This window comes from Urocitellus parryii, chromosome 4 (assembly GCF_045843805.1).
Source record: "Urocitellus parryii isolate mUroPar1 chromosome 4, mUroPar1.hap1, whole genome shotgun sequence".
Lineage (NCBI taxonomy): Eukaryota > Metazoa > Chordata > Mammalia > Rodentia > Sciuridae > Urocitellus > Urocitellus parryii.
The window spans coordinates 156,742,907-156,761,247 of record NC_135534.1 but is presented as its reverse complement, the minus strand read 5'-3'; the positions used below and the strand labels follow the sequence as shown (position 1 = coordinate 156,761,247).

General features: G+C 34.8%; 1 protein-coding gene across 4 annotated transcripts in view; it reads left to right on the top strand.

The window, feature by feature from the left end:
• Positions 1-18,341, top strand: part of Nfib (nuclear factor I B) — a 217,516-nt gene that overhangs the window by 115,740 nt on the left and 83,435 nt on the right. For all 4 annotated transcript variants that reach the window (XM_026398590.2, XM_026398589.2, XM_026398591.2 and 1 more), the window contains exon 3: positions 11,224-11,277. In XM_026398590.2, coding sequence (XP_026254375.1) covers positions 11,224-11,277 — 54 coding nt within the window. The remainder of the gene's footprint in view (positions 1-11,223; positions 11,278-18,341) is intronic.

Here is an 18,341-nt window from a genome sequence, read left to right as displayed (position 1 = left end):
TGTAGTAAAAAGCTTGAAGTTGGTCTCTGTTAAAATTTTGTCACATCTGGAAGGCATTTGATGTGTAAGATTACATAGGTTTGATACCATTCAGGGTTAAGACATATGGATGGGACATTATGCAGAAACTTGCTCTTTTTCATACTTTTTGGATTTAGCATAGAGATTTTTGAATCATAAGGAGTCGATTTGAATCTCTCTTAAAGATAAAATGAGTAACATGACAAAATGGGAGGAATTTTGAGCACATGGTACACAGCTCTGCATCATTATGCTCTCAGTTCTTTTTTTTTTTTTTTTTTAATGGTCATAGTCAGTGGACATGCCTCTCATCATTTTTTTTTTTCTCATTTCCCAAATAACCATAGTAAGGATGGTGGGCTATAGGAGACTCTTTAATATTCTTGGTTAGAATTATTTATATTTTAAACCTTTCTCCTAAAGTGTCCATTCAAAAAAATATTGTCCCCCCCATAATTTTTGTATCTGTCAGGTTGTAAACTTTTCAGAGTTCTTTCAAACATTATTCCTTTTGAAAATAATCTTGACTTTCCCTGTAAAAAAAAAAAAATGAAAAAAATCGGGTTAGCTATGTTTTGTTAGTATTTTATCAATATAATTGAGTTACTTTCCTCTTATGCAGAGTTTTAATTTGCAAAAGGAAGTTACTATCTTCTCGTTTGTTTCCTCATTTTATCCCTTTCAAAAATGTTAGCTCAATGATGTATTATTCCAATAGTTTTATTCCTGGTAAATTGGCTTTTGCCCTGAAAACAAGGGGACAGAAGTTCTTTGAAGGACTTATCAAGGAACTGTTGGAACATTTAATATCATTATCTGCCACATCAGCAAGCTTCCTGTTTCATCAGGTGACTTCTCTGTTTTTTTTCCTCCAATATTATGATAAAGGTATTTTATAAAAAGAAACAATAATGAGTGTCTGACATACAAATCTATTTTGCCTTCATAGAAAGTATGCTGTTTGTAGTGCTACTTTATTATTCAGTGCAGTTCATGCACCTTTGGATTAAGTATATACATTTATTTTTATATGAATAATATCATCAATGACTGAAGAACCATGATTTCATAATAAAGCAAAGACTAGTTAACTAATATAAGATAGAGTTTCCCATCCTGTTTCCTTTCTCTAAGCTCATCTAATGATTTAAACATAAACATTTTAACTACTTGGCAAAGTATCTTTTTAGCTAACTGAAAGGAGAAATCTGTGTTCCAGTAAAAAAACCAAATAAATATATCTTTTCAGAAACACATTTCTATGCTGTAATAAATACTGAAAGGAAAAAAAAAAGAAAGTGACTTTTTGGTCATTAACTGAATCAACTGCTGCATTTGTGTTTATAGAGAGGTTACAGACACTTAAAATTAGAATATGCAGATAACCAAACAACTCAAAGTTATGATTATTATCACTGGCCTTTTATTTATAATGGGAGGAATAAAAAATGTGTTATCCTTCATCATGCTGTTCACTGTAAAATGGTAGTTATGGTAGAAATTGAACATTGACTATATGCCAGAATTCTACCAAGTAATGAATAAAACTAACATAAATGTTGACCCCATGGATTTTAAAATGTAGCAGGGGATTTGGACACCAATCAGTCCTTTAGCTACCTATGTTGTCGATGTTTGCAAGGGACAGTTCAGAGTGAAAATAGAGGAGGACTAATGCCTAATGAGGTAGGCATTTTTTTTTTTTTGGAGGGGGAACTAAAAAAATGTATTTAAAAAATATATTATAGACTTTCTCTACAAATACTTGTCCATATTTTCACTGCCATATGAAGTTTTTTTTTTTCTCTCTTTTATTTCTAATCCCTTTGAAAATAATTAAGACTAAAACTTTACCTTTTTTCTTATCCAGTTTTAAGTAACTGGGCAAGGAAAAACAGACTCAGGCATCAAAGAGTTTGCTTAGGATAAGAGGCTGGTAGTTAATGAATGGGACCCAGGAGCTCAGACTCTGCAGTCAGTTTGGAGAGAACATACCCTGCTCTTGAGAAGTAAAGATGGCAAATGAAGTATTAGAAAGTATCTGGGTTTAACCTACATATATAGTATTATATTAAGTTTGGGGAAAATACATGAAATGACATAGAAGGACCATGTGTGCACAGGAGTGTGTGGGACAAAACAAAGCAGCTACATGGGTCAGTTGTGCTAAATGGTATTAAAATAGCTGTTCAGGACTTTGGAGGTAAAAAACAGCATTCATTTTTCCATTCTTTCCTCTTAAGAGAAGCGTTAGGACTAATAGGATCAGAAACATTGCCTTTATTTTATGTTGAAATTCTGCATTGATTTTTCAGTTTCCTCCCATAATTATGTTTTTGAATCTGATGACATTCTGGTTTTCATTTCAAGATTCCTATCTCACCAACTTTTGTTTTGCACTACATACATTGCTATAAAATGCAGGTTTCTTGGTTTCCAAGGGTCGGGGGAAAGTATATTACATAGTTATAGTTGAAACTCAAAATGTCTCCCAGATGGAAAAGACAGAACAATCATCTCATCTTTTCCTACTGGATCTGGCCAGGTTTTGGAAAGGACTTCATTATTTTCATGTGGCAAACTGCATTGGCAAATCGTTCCTTAAAGTACGCAGTGGCGTGTTCATCTAATATTATGAGATATGGGCAGCATTTATGAAAGATTATAAATCTTACAACTCTCTTCAGAAACTTAAAATACAGCTGGAAATGTTTTGCTTCCAACAAACATGCAATCTTCATAAAATTGGAAAAGAAATGTTTTGAATAAATAATGTTTTAGTTTATTTCTCTCTAGTGTGAGAACTATTTTTTTAGTCAAAATCATGCCATAAAACTCCTCCCTCCCCTACTTTAACACCCTTGCCGCTGTATTTATATTATGCTGGTGCATTTAATTTTTTTTTAAGTATGCCAGATTGCTTTGCCTTGTTTTTAAAGATAGAAAACTGGATTTGCTCCCAGGGACTCTTTCCCTAACTAGGCCAGTTTAAAAGCTAAACAAGAATTGAGTCAGTTAATTAATTTAAATGAGATTACAAATCAAAAACATATTATGCAATCTTGATTTAATTACCACATTTTATTTACTTAATTGAAAACACACTGTAGAAAGTTAGCAATCTTGACAATGACCAGCGTGGTGTCTTTGTATTCTATAGGTTAAAAGCCATGCAAGCAAGAAGTGATTCTGATTTTGACCTTTGGTTCACTCAATCCCTGGATCAGTAAATGGTCATTGAACTTAGTCTTAGGGCAGAAAGCTCAGATTCAACCATCCTAGACTTCATTTGTTGGTCTTGGTGCTAGTTGATGAAGTACTGCAACTCTCTGCTCTTGGATGTCAGCAGGGTGACACTTTTCCTCAGGTGTATTCCTGTTTCCTCTGGTCAGTAGTCCCCTGTTGTGGGCATGATTGGCTCTCATCCCCATTTGACATTTTTTCCCCTTAAATTTCAGTAGTCTTTTTAAAAATTTTTTATTTTTTAATTAATTCCCTGTGGGCAAATTTCAGTCTTGAGCCCAAACAAATCCTTATTTTAATCCTTGGGATATGAAATTTGGAATCTAATCTTCCTGTTAAGCAAAAGTGACTCTTTAAAGAAAGTTTATTAAGGGAACTAGTGGAATATATATGGATAAGGAATAGGATATATTACATATTGACTCTTTTGTTCTGTATTTTCCTTTGGTTAATTAATTAATTGCTTTATCTGTAAGGATTCTCAACATAGTAAGTTCTTTTAAAACTGAGTTTTGCTAAATCAAATATTTAAAAATCATTGTTAACCAATAGAAAGGGTAACTGAAGGTACAAGCCTTCAGACATGAAGAAAAATAGGTTGAAAGGCATAATTCAAAATATGTGGAAAGTCATATTTCCCAAATATTATTTTGGTTCTGCCAAGAGTATTTAAAGAAATTTGATTTCTCTTCTTGCTCACAAGTGAGCTTAAGCGGGGGGGGGGGGGTGTACAAATGCAGCAAAAACATGTCAAGGACTCCATTAGCAAGTAATAAAGTTCATGCTTCCCACATGTAGATTTTTTTTTTAATATTTATTTTTTAGTTGTCAGCGGACACAACATCTTTGTTGGTATGTGGTGCTGAGGATCGAACCCCGGGCCGCAGGCATGCCAGGCGAGCGCGCTACTGCTTGAGCCACATCCCCAACCCTCCACATATAGATTGTTAACCAAGTTTTGCAATGAAGTGAACTCCCAATAAGAGACAAGAGTAGAGAGAAGCAGGAGGGAGACCGGGAGATAAGGGGAAAGAATCAGTGAGCATTTCCCACACACTTATGAAAGAGTCAGTTACCTGGTTTTCCCATGTATCTTTGTGTTATTTTAATAAACATTTAATAGAAGGAAAAGAAAATACTGTAAAACTATAGTTTTGTGTCACCCCAGTTGATAAACCAGCTCTCCATTAAAACTGAAATAGTGTTGTCACTGTATTGGAAGAAAAAAAAACCATGGCAAATTATGTAATAGTAATTGTGATTATATAAAGCTCACTCACTAGAAATCCCAGGGAAATCAGTCCTGACACTCAGGGAACTGCCAAGAGCAAGACACAGTGCTGTGGGGAGGAGGGAGGAGAGTGAAGGAGGAAGACCTGCCCAAGGAGAAGCATTCTCTCCCAATCTTTAAATAGTACATGTTTTTGTCTTTTCTGTTTCCCTAGTATAAAGTGCGTGCATTTGTATCCCATCCTTCAAGTTTTTGCTTTTTATATCTTGACTTTTCTTTCTTAAGTGATTCTTTTTGGCATGCTATGTATTGAATTTGCACAAATATACAACTCTAGTATGTTAGCAATTAATAATGTTTTAGAGAGAAAGAAGCAGACTGTTCTAACCCTTAAAAAAAAAATCTCCTGGTATTCTTTAGTTGACAATGGGCTATTTCTTCACCTGCTTAAGGCAAAGGAATATGACAAAGGGCTCTTTATGACATGATGACTAATTTTAGTTCTAGCAAGAGGCTATCTGTAGGTTAACAGGTTACTGGTTGGGTTTCATTTACTCTTCTGATATCCCTTGATATAAAAGCTATATTGTTCTAGAATCATATAATTTTAGAGTTAGAAGGGACTTGACAATTTGCCTTGTTCAGTCCCTTCTTTGCACCCAAATAACTATAAATTAAAATCGTGTTTCTCAAATTTGGTTTTCCTGTTGGTACTCAAGTCATGGTGTCAGAGAATAAAATGAGCCCCTGTGATAAGCTTACTCAGGAATAGAAAAGTAGTCTATATAATGTAGGTCATTAAAACTTCTTGGCCGCCTCTGTGCAAATTGGGGACCTTTTTCCTGGACCCCCAGTAAACACCTCCTTACTCTGCAGGAGAACAAAAATTGATCCCTGATGCAGAATAGTTTATCTCATACCCTCACTCCAATTTCATTCTTCATTTCTTCTTCTTCTTCTTTTTTTTTTTTTTTCATTATTTCAATATTCATTGGGAAGGAGGGAAGCAGAACCAACCCTTACATTAGCCCGGAACATTCAGGCCTGGGAAGCGCGCATCTGTTCCTTTTCCTTACCACAAAAGGTTTATCTGTATGACTTCTAATGTTGTTTTTGTGCTGAGTGGCATACCTAGTCTTTCTTCTTTGTGCATATCTGTAGTTTACAGACCAGTTGTTTTTATTTGGCTTTACCAAATGTGCCAAGGCATTATCCCCAAACTTAAGGCTAAAAGACTAAATAGCGCAGCATCTCTGCCATTATGGAGTTCAGCAGTGAAAAAGGAATGACCTTCATATGAAGACTTAAGGGAGGAAAAAAAAAAGCAGTTAGAGGCATTCTGTGCAAGACCCTGAGGCATGAGTGCTGGTACACTCAAGGGTCCAGAAGGCTAAAGTGTGACTCAGGGGTTGGTGGGGCCAGATCAAGTTACCTTTAGTGACACATTAAAAAAACTGGAGTTCTTTCTGTGGGTATTTGGAATACATGTGAGGTTCTTTTTTTTTTTTTTTTTCTTAGCAGGGATTTAGCCTAATCAGTTTGGGGTTTTATAAACATTGCCTTGGTAGCAGAGTGAAATATGTACTAGGTTGGGAGATCATGTTATTTTTCAAGACCTCACTCCTAGGGTGACTTCCATCTGATATCTTTTATGATGTATTCTTGCCCACCCTTACCAAGAAGAGTCAATTTTTTATTCTGGATATATACTCCTTTGTATCACAGTGTTTTCTTTTTTCAATTTAAATTACTTGTTAACTTATAAACAAATAATAAATTATACATATTTATGGGGCACCATGTGATATCTCAATATAGGTATATCTTTTATAATGTTTTAATCAGGTTGACTTTCTCAAACATGTATCATTTTTTTTCTGTTGAAAACATTCAAAACCGTTTCTTCTAGCTTTCTGACATATGTAGAACACTATTGATGTCTATAATAATCCTATCGAGCAATAGTACACCAGGGCTTCCTACTCCTATCTGACCATAACTTAGTACCCACTGATCTACCTTTCCCTAGTATTTTCTAATTTGTACATTCCTATCTCATTGGGTCACTTTTAAACTTCTAGAAGGCATATGATCTATATTATTTTATAAAACAATACTTTAAAGACCATTATTATAAACCAAAGGAAAATTATAAGCACAACGGAAAAAAGGAGTGTGTGTCACACAGTACTAAGCATTTGGATATAGACAGTGCTCCATAAATCTCATGATTTCTCTTTTAGTTGATATCTACATTAATGAAATATTTTCCAATTTTGATGATCTACTCACCTCAGAGAGTTGCATTTTATTCACACCAGAAAGTTAGTGCTTAGTAACACTTTATACACCATTACTTATTTATTATCTTATATTTATTATATTATCTTTTTTGACTTCTGCCAGGCTAATTGGAAAACATTAGGATTTTCTTTGTTTAGCAGAGAGAATCTAAGCTACATTTGAGTTAGAATCAGCCTCTCTATAACACGTCAAGTTGTGTATAGAGTTCAATGACAATAATTATAATTTCCTGCTTAGGTGGAGAGAATAGCTAAAAGTTTTTTTTTTTTTTTTTTTTTTTTTTTCCAATTCTGAAACAGGTTTGGAATGCACTGGTAAAGGGAGGGATGGTGAAGTTCCCAGGAACTGCAGGATCATTTGGCTTTGGGTCATTTCAAGATTTTATCATGACCACTCAAACAGCAGTGTGTCTGAGCAGGTGGCTCAGAGAGGGGAAATGCATATGACCCTGGCCATTTAGGTCATTTTGGTATCCCAGGGTCTTCCATAAAACTGGCTCATTAGGAAAGCCTAAGCACTCCTTGGGTAAAGCTAAGACATTAGAGTAGCCATAAAAGATTGACTGCTTTTTAAAAAGGACTGAAGAAAAGTTATAAGAGTTTTCAGGGGTGTGAACAGTTCCAGATTCTTGGAGAATCTTTAACCTGGCAGAGGGAGGAGTTGATTGAATTTTAGAACTCTCTTCATTCATTGTCCTTTTTTCCTAAAAGAATAAATTCATGTTTAAATTCACACTTGTAAACAATAAAGAGAACAGAGTGCTGTGGTGTGCACTTTTGGTGCCTGCTACTCAGGAGGTTGAGGCAGGAGGGTCACTTGAGCCCAAAAGTTGGTGGCCACATGGTGAATCCCATCTCCAAAAGAAAGACACAGAGAGAGAGAAAGAAAGAAACAGAGAAGCAGGGGTGGGAAGCATGGGCCTAACCCTCTTACATAGCACTCCCAGGCCGGCAAACACGTCTCCATGTTCAGTAGATCCACTAACAGATGTTTTTAGATGCTACCACTGGACTGGACACAAATTATTTGTATATCTTTTCTTTTCTTCTTCCTGAGAGTTAGTCCATTAAAAATTCTAATCTATCTTTATTTTTTTTTTTTAAATATTTTTTTAATTGTAGATGGGCACAATATCTTTATTTTATTTCTTTATTTTTTTATGTAGTGCTGAGGATCGAACCCAGTGCCTCACACTTGCTAGGCAAGTGCTCTACCACTGAGCTACAATCCCAGCCCTTCTAATCTATCTTTAAAATGTGGCTTCATGTTTAATAGTGTCTTTCATTTGTTGATTATGTAGGACTTGTGTGGACCAGGGTTTGATGCATGATATGTTGTGATCTTTGCAGTGATCTGAAGTAGGCAGTAGGATTGCAGTTTTCAAGATCAGAACGCAAGGCTCCAAGAGATTAGAGATCTTTGTAATTCTGTACAGGGTCACACAACTAAGAGGGACAGAGCCAGGATTCACTCCAGCATGCTAGACGCACCCATGCACGCACGCACGCGCGCATACACACACACACACACACACACACACACACACACACACGGTGGGGAAACTTGAGCAAAGTGGTGGAAGTGGTTAAATAAAACCTTTGAGTATAGAGTAATTTGACCTAGGTGGTGAATTGGAGGGTTTTAGATGTGGTCTGAATAATTCCTTCTCTGAAGTCAACCACAATAACAGTTCATTTTGGTTTCTATGCCAACTGCGACTCCCTGGTTACTTCCTTTTCCAGCAGTTGGAATTAAGTGACCAATATAAGGTGACATAAGAGTTAACAGTAGATTTTAAATAATTTTAGAATTTACTGTCTGAAAATTAAGTGTTCTGTACTTGCTTGCATAGGGTCCTCTTCTGTGTTTTGGGGACACAATATATGCTATTTGGCTTCATGAGAGGCACAGGCTTTGGAATATGAAAAGAGAACCTGTCATTGTGCTTTAGTAAACACCAGATCATTTTAGAAAGTGTAATTGTTACAGAAAGCAATGTGTGACTCAAATTTAGGGTCCACTCAGTTTTCTCTCAAATACTTGTGGGTCTTTTTCTCCCTTGCCTTCTCTTTCTTTGTAAGTCTATTTGTTCAATTGAATTTGGCCTGCAGTTGGAAATGGGAACAGAAAGTAATTTAAAGAAAAAAAAAATCCCAAGTAGGATGTTGTGGTAATAGGGGATGCCATTGTGTTAACTCAATACTTTCTTAGGAATGGTAGAGACTTTCATTCTTTATTCTACTGGACCCAAACTTTAGCCACAGATAGTGGGAAAGTTATATGGTGCCACTTTGTCATTGATACAACTGAACATAATAAAACTCATGTACTCAACTCCTGAATTAAGACAGCTGCTGCAGCTTGCCTAAGATAACAATTTTAACGTACCTTATGTTGTGTCATATCTAGTTATGCATATCTAGACTTTCATAAATGTGAGGTAGCTGTAGAGAGAAAAATTAACAGTTGAGGGTCTGGTCAATGGGTATGTAATGCATTGCTAAAAACTCGTCTCCATGTTAGAATCACTTGAAAAACTGAATTGTGATGTAGTATAAATGCTGAAAGGAATCCATCAGAGGAAATCAGGGCAAAAATAGCCAAGATTGTAGCAAAATAGTATAGGTTGTTATTTTCATGTAATGATTCTACTCTGAGCCTGGAAGATGTCTAATATTTAAAGGAGAGGTTGCTCTCTGGAGCTCAATTCCAGAAAAACTAATAGAAGAATTCATGGGAGATGAGAGGTGAGATTTTTCAAGAGCACCAGTCTGAAGGAGACTGTAGTCAGAGCATGGAATGCAAGAGTGGTTCTTTCCAATTCTTTATTTCCATACTTCCATACTTCGATTTCCTGAAATCAGGAACTAGTTGGAGGACAATGTGGAAATCACTAAATATGTTTGCTAAGATTTCACAAAATCTGTTTTGGATGGGAAAAGCTAAAAGACAAGGAAATGGGATGAAGGGTAAAATTTTGCTTCCAGGCTTAAATCTAAGCTACCAGGTATGTAGCAATGGGCTGAAGTAAATAACCAAGTTTGATACTGGGGAAGGAACCAGCAGGATGTTCTTGCATTTAATAGTAGAAGTAGCAGTTGCAGTGTTAATCACTCACCTGGAGGAACAGAATAACCCTGATGAAAAAAAAAAAAAAGCATCTGACTTTTCAGCTTAACCAAGATGAAATACCTTTCTTGGCTTAAGTATAATGACAAGGTTTTAGGGAAACACTTGTTACTATATGGCAGTCAGTGAGAGCAGTCTTCTGTGCCCCACCTATCATATTTTGGTGAAATGTACTATCTAATTCGAGATTGCCTTTTCTAGGCAAGCAAGGAAGGCTGCTGAGTTTGAGCCATCTATTCTTCTGATACTGAACTACAAGCCTAGTACACTCACAGCCACGAACAGCATACTGAGAAAGACACAAAAGAAGTAGGCAGAATCTTTGCCTCTGCTTAGGAGCATGCAATTTAGTAGGGGAGACGAAAGTTAAATACTAGAACCAATGAAAGAAGATTACAAAGCAACCTGCAAGTAAGGGTATAATAACACAGGGCAAATGCTACAGATAAATGCTCTAGGGACACAGAGGCAAAAGGGTGAGCAAAACACTACAGTGTGAGAACAGCTAGGGAAGGCATGCTGTCTAACAGTTGTATATCCTCCAGGTTCCTTTCTGTAGCATCCATGAGGGATAATGTGGAATAGCGAATTCAGATAAACTACATCGATCTCTTCCTCCTTATCTGAAAAATCTGTCCATCTATCACAGATGGAAATTAAATTGATCCAATAATTTGCTCTCCACAAAGGCATGTTGGTTTCTACCTAGTAATTTATGCTTTTCCTGGTGTTTGCAAATTGATTGCTATTATGGGATGTAGACAACTCTGGGCCTAGTTCCAGTAGGTTGGGGGATTATTGGAGTGGATGTGTGTACATGCGTGTGAAATCCTGGAAAAGCAGGCTCTCATTTCTGTGTATTTTACTCTTTGAATAAAAACATATTTTCGGGTTTTAAAAAGCATGTTTAATTATACTCAGATTGCATTTTTAAGGGAATATATCTGCTTTATTTCATATTTCCACTGACTGACCTTGATATTTGCCTAACCTTCAAAACATCTTTAGTTGCTTTGTAGCTAGATCTTTTGTTTCAGAAACGCCTTGCTCTATCCCAAGAATATTATGGATTAATACTTGATTTTTTTTCTTTTGACGTAGAAATATGTGTAGACATTCATCTGGTTTGATGAATAAAATATTGCTATCAAAAAGCTTGGGAAAGGATACTTTATTTAAACACTCAGTTTCATTGTTGTACCTTATTATTTTTTTTTTTTTTAAGTCCTTCTGAGGATTGTGAAATTCTTTCAAAACAAATTAAAAAGAAAACATTTTCTGTGATTTCTTTACAGATTCTGGACAATCAGGAAGTCCAAGCCACAATGATCCTGCCAAGAATCCTCCAGGTAAATATGTGTTCCAGGACGTTTGCAATCTGACATTGTTGGAGAACAAAGGTACCACTGTATAGATAAACACCCCATAATTGGTCAGCTGCCTATTTTGTTCTGGCAGGCAGGTATGATTAGGACAAGATGTGATTGTGTTTAAGCCCTTTGCAATGGCAAATACTTCTATATTGGCGTCATCAGTATTTACCTAATCACCAATGTTTTAATTTTTGTTCTTATTTCTTTAAAAGTGAACGTGTGTATATTTTAGTTGTGTACTTTTTAGGTGCTAAAAAATCATTGCTGTTTGAAAAGCCAAAAAACCTTTTAATCTTTTTTTTTTTTAACTCAGGAGAAAAAGTAAAATTTTCTCTACGCTTATTATATTCATCAATTTTCATTACTTTATTGGTGGTGGTGGTTGGTTATGTTTTCACCAAAAGACTTTTGCAAGGATTTTTATTCCATAAGGTTTTTATTGGGTTCCTAGAATCAGGAAATAATGAAAGTAAGATTTTTCCTTTAGTACAAGGTATGCCAAATACCCCCTATTTTCAGAAGCTGTTCCAGATCTGAAAGTGGGTTTTTATAACTTGACCATCTTCATGGTTTTTGTTGCTCTAAAATCTGAATATATAGCATTTGCTTTTCATTTACAAGCAGTGTTTTTTCTCCTGAGAAAATAATATAAAACTAGTGCAGTGAAGGATTTCTGTTTTTTTCATTATTTTAAGAATTTTAATCATACCTATAACTTTTGGTAAAAAAAAATGTTTTAAGAATAAACTAATGAAAACAAAACAAAACACAAGACAACGGAAAGCAGTCCCCACACCTGCCTCCCCCCTCCTCAGATGATCTTATCCATCACTTCTCTCAAAAATAAGCCACAAAGATTACAGAAAATCATAAATATAAGTTTATTTCCTCAGGCAGACTTAGTTTTAATCCTTCATTATTTGATTTTCCAAGTCACAATACTTGGCTAATATGAAGTTCAAATACCTAAAGAATCCCAAAATTGCACGAAAACGTATTAGATCAGTATTCTCTTAAAATGATATTAGAAAGATACAGCAAATGGATATACAAGTAAAAATATAAAATCGAAAAAGAATTTATTTTTTTTCTGAGTCTTGCTTCTATTTTGTTCTTTATTTTCACTTGAAAGGCATTTTTTTTTGTTGTTCCAAGTAAAAGTTAACTTACTATTTTAGACAAAATCGTAATGTATATCAAGAGTGGTATGTAGTTCAAAGACAAAAATTCTAATTAAAAACATATTTAAAAGGTATATTAAGTTGATATTTCTTTATCCACAAATTGGCTATTAAGAGCAAAACATAACAAAAAACTGAACAATTCTAAATGTAAATACCAGTTAAATTTATTATTTTGTTTTTTGTGTAAATGGAAGATTAGAATTATTCAATTATTTTTTTCCAAAAAGGCAAATTGTTTATATTGTTAGAAATGTTCCAAAGTTGAGAAAATTTATTAACTTAAAATGTCCCTTAATTTTTCAAAGATTTCTTCTTTTTAGTTGAGTATTTTTTTTTTTTTCTGAGTAAAAGTGAATTGTATCTAAATATTTTTCAAAAGCCTCCTTACTCATCTTACAAAGAATGAGAGGGAAATAGCTTTGGTAGAAAAAGAGTTGATAAGTATTATAAGCCAGACCAAACAAAGGATATGTTCTTTGCATTTGAATGACAGCTTGATTGAAATTAATAAAGCAGTTATTGTTGAAATGCATTTTGAACATGTACAGAAGGAATTATGTGCACCTAAAAATGTTCTCTACTTGAGCTGGATGAATAACCTTTGTATAGTTACGCAATGACAAAATTTAGTTTTTCAATCTTTGTCCAGAAGCTTGGTTAAATTTTTCCTTTGCTATATTCAATGTAGATCTCTTAATTTTTCTGTTTTTATGCAATATGGCAAACAGAAATAATTAAGGTACAACACCTGATATTTTTTCCATGTTGAATTTTCCTCAGAAATAAAACTTTTGAAAACTATATTATGCAACTGTCAAATACACATTCAACCAAAATTAAATAGAATATAATTAGAATTTTCTTTGATCATTCAGAAGCATTCCATCATTTTGACATGCTTTGTGTATCATTAGATTGTGAACTTAACCTAGAGCTTATTAAGGAAATTTTGATGAAAACAAGTTTGTTTTGTAGTACCTAGAAATAAATAAAGCCACTAGGAATATAGATGATTTTCTAATTTAAAGTGGAAAAAAATTAGATCTTATTAAGGTTTTTGTTGTGTAGTCAGTTGGGATTAAATTATTAGTATTTAAAGCTCCTTTCATACATATAAGCGTCTTAGGTGTTTTGGAACATAATTTATCTTTAGGAGGCTCTTTTCATCTTCCTAATTTGGCTGAAATGTGAAATCTCCAAAGTTGAGATTCAGTATCTTGAGAAGGCACAATCCATTTATGGGAAAATTTAATCCACTGCATAAGCAATGAAATAGACAAATCACTTTGCTGCTTTCAGTGTTATAGCAAAGAGAAGTTAACCTCTGAAAAACATCACCTTGATTACCCACACTTTCTTATCACTGGTAGATTTCTGCTGGGAGATGTGCAGCCCATGAAAATTGCTACCATCTATTCCTGTGTTTATTTCCCAACAGCTTGGGAAGAGAGAGCAAAAATCCAAGTCCTTCTGGAGATATGGGCTCTTTGAAATCTGTTCCTGACTATTGACATGAAGGTGGAATCCCATCCAGTCATCCTATGAGTGCAAATGCTTGCAGCTGTATACCCACACATAGCCCTGCTCCCCTTTGGCTTTTCTTCAGCAGCAGACCTGGCTGTCTGACTTGCAGGCTTATTTCTTGCTGACTGAGAACTTCTGAAGGGTGACCCTGAAGTTCTTCGTATTATAGTATGAACCTCTGTCGATAGACCTTTAGTCTTTTTTTATATATTTTTTAGTTGTAGTTGGACATAATGTCTTTATTTTTATTTATTTATTTTTATTTGGTGCTGAGGATAGAACCCAGGGCCTCATGCATGCAAGGCAAGCAAGTGCTCTACCACTGGGCTAGAACCCCAGCCCCATAGTTTTAACTTGTGTTTTCTCAATTGGAATTAGTATTTTCATGCAAACAAATAAAATCAATACATTTTGGGGAGGTGAAATATTGATATTTGTTATTTTAAAATCATTTAAGTAGTATTTTTGGTATTTGTTATTTATAAAACAATTAAATATTCTTTAGGGTATTTCATTAAACCATCTATGACTTAATGCTTTGTTTTTATTCTTTGTTAGATGGCAGGCATGGGCACCATTATCTTTTTAGAGCCAAAGCCAAAGTACTCTAGAAGTCTAATGGCACCCAAGGACATGGAATAGTTATTTTGGTCAAAAGCACTAGGCCACTTCATCTTTTTAATGATGCACATCTCCCTGTGCTTATAACAGAGCCAGAAATTATATGTCTGAATTCATTTACTTATTTCTGAATATTAAGCTAATCCTTCCTAAACAATAAAACTACAAGAGTCCTCTCCCAACTATCATGGACTAAACAAGGGTAAACTCTTAACTTTGGAACATGGACTCAGATGTAATTTTATTTTCAGTAATTCAAACTCCACCGCTACATTTAGGAAATGTGTGATTGATTGGGTTGTAATCTTTTAAAATTAGCTCTGACTTGCTTTATTATTTTGTGTTTCAACATTCCTTTGGCTGTGATCTTCTAGATTTCCCAAACTGGATAATTTGCTTAATGCTGAAATGGTTGGTATCCAAGGAAAACAAGGAAATATAGAGGTTGTATTTTTTGCCTAAGTCAGTTCCAAGATGAAACTAGAAAGGCCATAGTTTTGTGGGGAACTCTCTCTTGATTGGTAATATAGTAAAGAAATGTTGAATCCTAAAGCAGTTTTTGAAAATTTTATGATGTAAATTTTTGAAGTACTTCAAGTTTCATTAACAAGAATTTTCTTACCTGGGATGACATGGATTTAATATATTACTTTTCCTTTGTGCAGGTTTTGTAGGGTACATGTGCTTTCTGTGTGTTGGCATTTGCATGTAGCTTGGTAAAATTTCTGAGTGCCATTAGGGCCACTATTGAGTGTATCTAAAATATACTCTCTGGAACAAGGACAGGACTAAGTAAATAACTGAACAAATTTAACAAGAAGGATCCTATTAACTATAACAATATTTTTGTCTTGAACTTAACAAATTTTTTAAATCATAAAAATTTTGAACTCAGTCGCTCCCCATCTTTATTTTATAGATACTGAAATTGAAGCCTACAGAAGGGCATCATGAAACTCATAAAAATCGACTAAATAATTATTAAGGAAACAGCTCAGGCAGGCATGGTGGTGAATGCCTGTAATCCCAGTAAGAGGGGAGTCTGAGACTGAGTCAGGAGGGTCCTAAATTCAAGATCAGCTTAAGCAACTTAACAAGACTCTCATTCAAAATTCAAAAATAAATAAATAAATAGGACTGGGAATGTGGCTCAGTGGTAAAGTGCCCCTGGGTCAATCCCAAGTTAGAGAGAGAGAGAGAGAGAGAGAGAGAGAGAGAGAGAGAGAGAGAGAGAGAGAGAGAGAGAGAGAGAGAGAGAGAGAGAGAGAGAGAGAGAACGAACACTAGCTTAGCATCTCAGTAGTAGCTGTCATCTATTGGTATCACTAGGACCCATATTTGCCTAACTTTTCACTTTATGTTTTCAAATCTTAGAAATTTAATTGTTACTGAAATAATATAACATTTTTTCTTAGCTATTTGCATACAAAGGCAGATAAATTTGTATAATACCTCATATAGCATGTTTTATCTTAGAATATTGTGTTTCAAGTTTTAAGAAAAAAGGAGGTTTACACTAATTTTCAAGAATCATATCCAGTTAACTTCTTAATGAGTTCATGTCTATTCCTTCTCTTGTCCTCATTTATTATATCTATCAGAATCAAGTTTTTTTTTAATGGGAGAAAATGTACTATTTAATGAAACTGAGAAGTAATTTTAAACTTTGGCACTAGACAATACACAACAAACTATAAACAGGCTTTCTATTCATAAAAGTGTAAATAGAAAGTCATTGAAAGGATTGGTAAACAGCGGTTAAGACTTGACTTTGTAAGTAAAGCTTTTAAGTAATTTAAGAATGAAGTCTGTGCCAATCAAAAATCAAAGGACTTTTTCTTAACAGATTTTGTTGCAGAAACATTTTTCTTCTTTATCTTTTTACTTGTTTGGAGATATCACATTCAATGAAATCCTTAAATGTTCAAATTTAGGATAGGATTCCAAAGATAGGAGGAGACGATGAGGGAGGGTTTTATTCACAAATTAGTCTTAAAAAGCCAGAAGGGTACATAATAGCCCTCAGCTACTTATTTTTTGCAGGGTAAGTTCTGAGTGCTTATATATAACCCATTCTTCAAAGATTAGTCTGTATAGCAAATGGCACCATGTCTAGCCTCTACTGTAGATATCCCTAATTACTTACAATGTTTAATTTGAAAAAAAAAGCCCCCCCAAACTTAGATATAACCTGTAAGGTCTTGAGAGATTTCCCTCTATTTCTTAAATCACCTATTCTACCAGGCAACAAATTAATATTAATTGCCCACTGGTTACTGAGTTCAGAATTAGAATGAAATATTGCATTCCAGGCAATGAGCATATGGATTGAGTCAACTCAAAATTAGGAGCAGAAATAGACATTTGCCTTGGGAAGCTGGAAATATACACCATCTCATACCACGAACCATAAACAACTCAGAAAGAGCTGTCCATAGGTAAATTTTTCATTTAGTAGATATTTGCTGAGCATCTGTTACATTCATGACATTAGATTAGATGTTGTGAAAGATCTTTTTCAAAGTGAATTACATGTGAACATCACTCTTCCCAAGCTTTTTTGTCTGTAAACACATGTACTACTATATTTCTATGAAGGAGATAAATATTACTTAGTGCTGCTACTCAAATATCATGGGAGTTGATAGTCATGAAACCTGTTTCCCACCTTTGGAGGGAGTGTGGTAAAATAGAAAGAGTATGAACTTTGGAACTCCATTTTCCCCTGAACCACGGCCCCATCTTTTACAGTGGCCATGAGGAGAATGAGCAAGTTAGCCAACTTCTCCAAAATTCAGTGCAATCCATCTTCTCCACTCGAGCTGTGAGGAGCAAAGAGGGGCGTATACCTGGAAAATTGCAGGTGTTTGATAAAAGTGAAGTTTTTTATCTCACTTTTTTTTTTCCATATGGGTTGATCAAAAAGACTTCCTGTAGAAGGTATCATTTCATGTGGAACCAAATGTGTTGAGTTTTTATACTGCACTTTCTAAAGACTTAAGATGGCATAGTAAAGTTACAGGGCAAGATAAGGTGATAGGCTAGATTTGAGGAGGTTAGTCTAGGATAGTTAGAGATTTTGAAAAGGAGGCAAAAGCAAACAATAAATTCACAGGTGTTTTCAAGCTCATGACGGAGTAGAATTGTAGTTTTTAGATAGTAAATTTTGTTGCATGTCTTTGGGCGTCAAGGAATAGTGGAATGACTTTTTGTTACATAGCTTTTGATATTGACATGAGAAAGAGTACAAATGCATCTTTATAGGATGCTTTCCCCGGTGGTAACTATCTGTAGACCCTTGCATTAACATTGTATAAATATTGTTTCCACTTGCCTCTCCATGGCATGCCTACTTTCTAAAATGACCAACTTTTCTGTCCCCATTGAAACTTTGGTCTGTATTTTACTCTTCTTAGTGCCTCCACTTACCTCTTTTTCTGTTGATAACCTTATTCAAACAAACTCATTCAACCAGTGTCTCATCTCTCTTCCTTTCATGAAATGGCATGAAACACTGAAATTTCATCTTGATTTCTCCTGCTGCTGGGCTTCTAAGTCCCCATTGAATGATTCTCTTTAAATTCACATTATACATGGAGTCCAGTGACTCCTTCCATTGTGTTCTGGCTTCTGTATTCTTGAGTATTTATTGATTTAGTTGACCATATTCTGTTTAAAACTTACCCTTTGCTTTTGAAAATGGTACCTCCC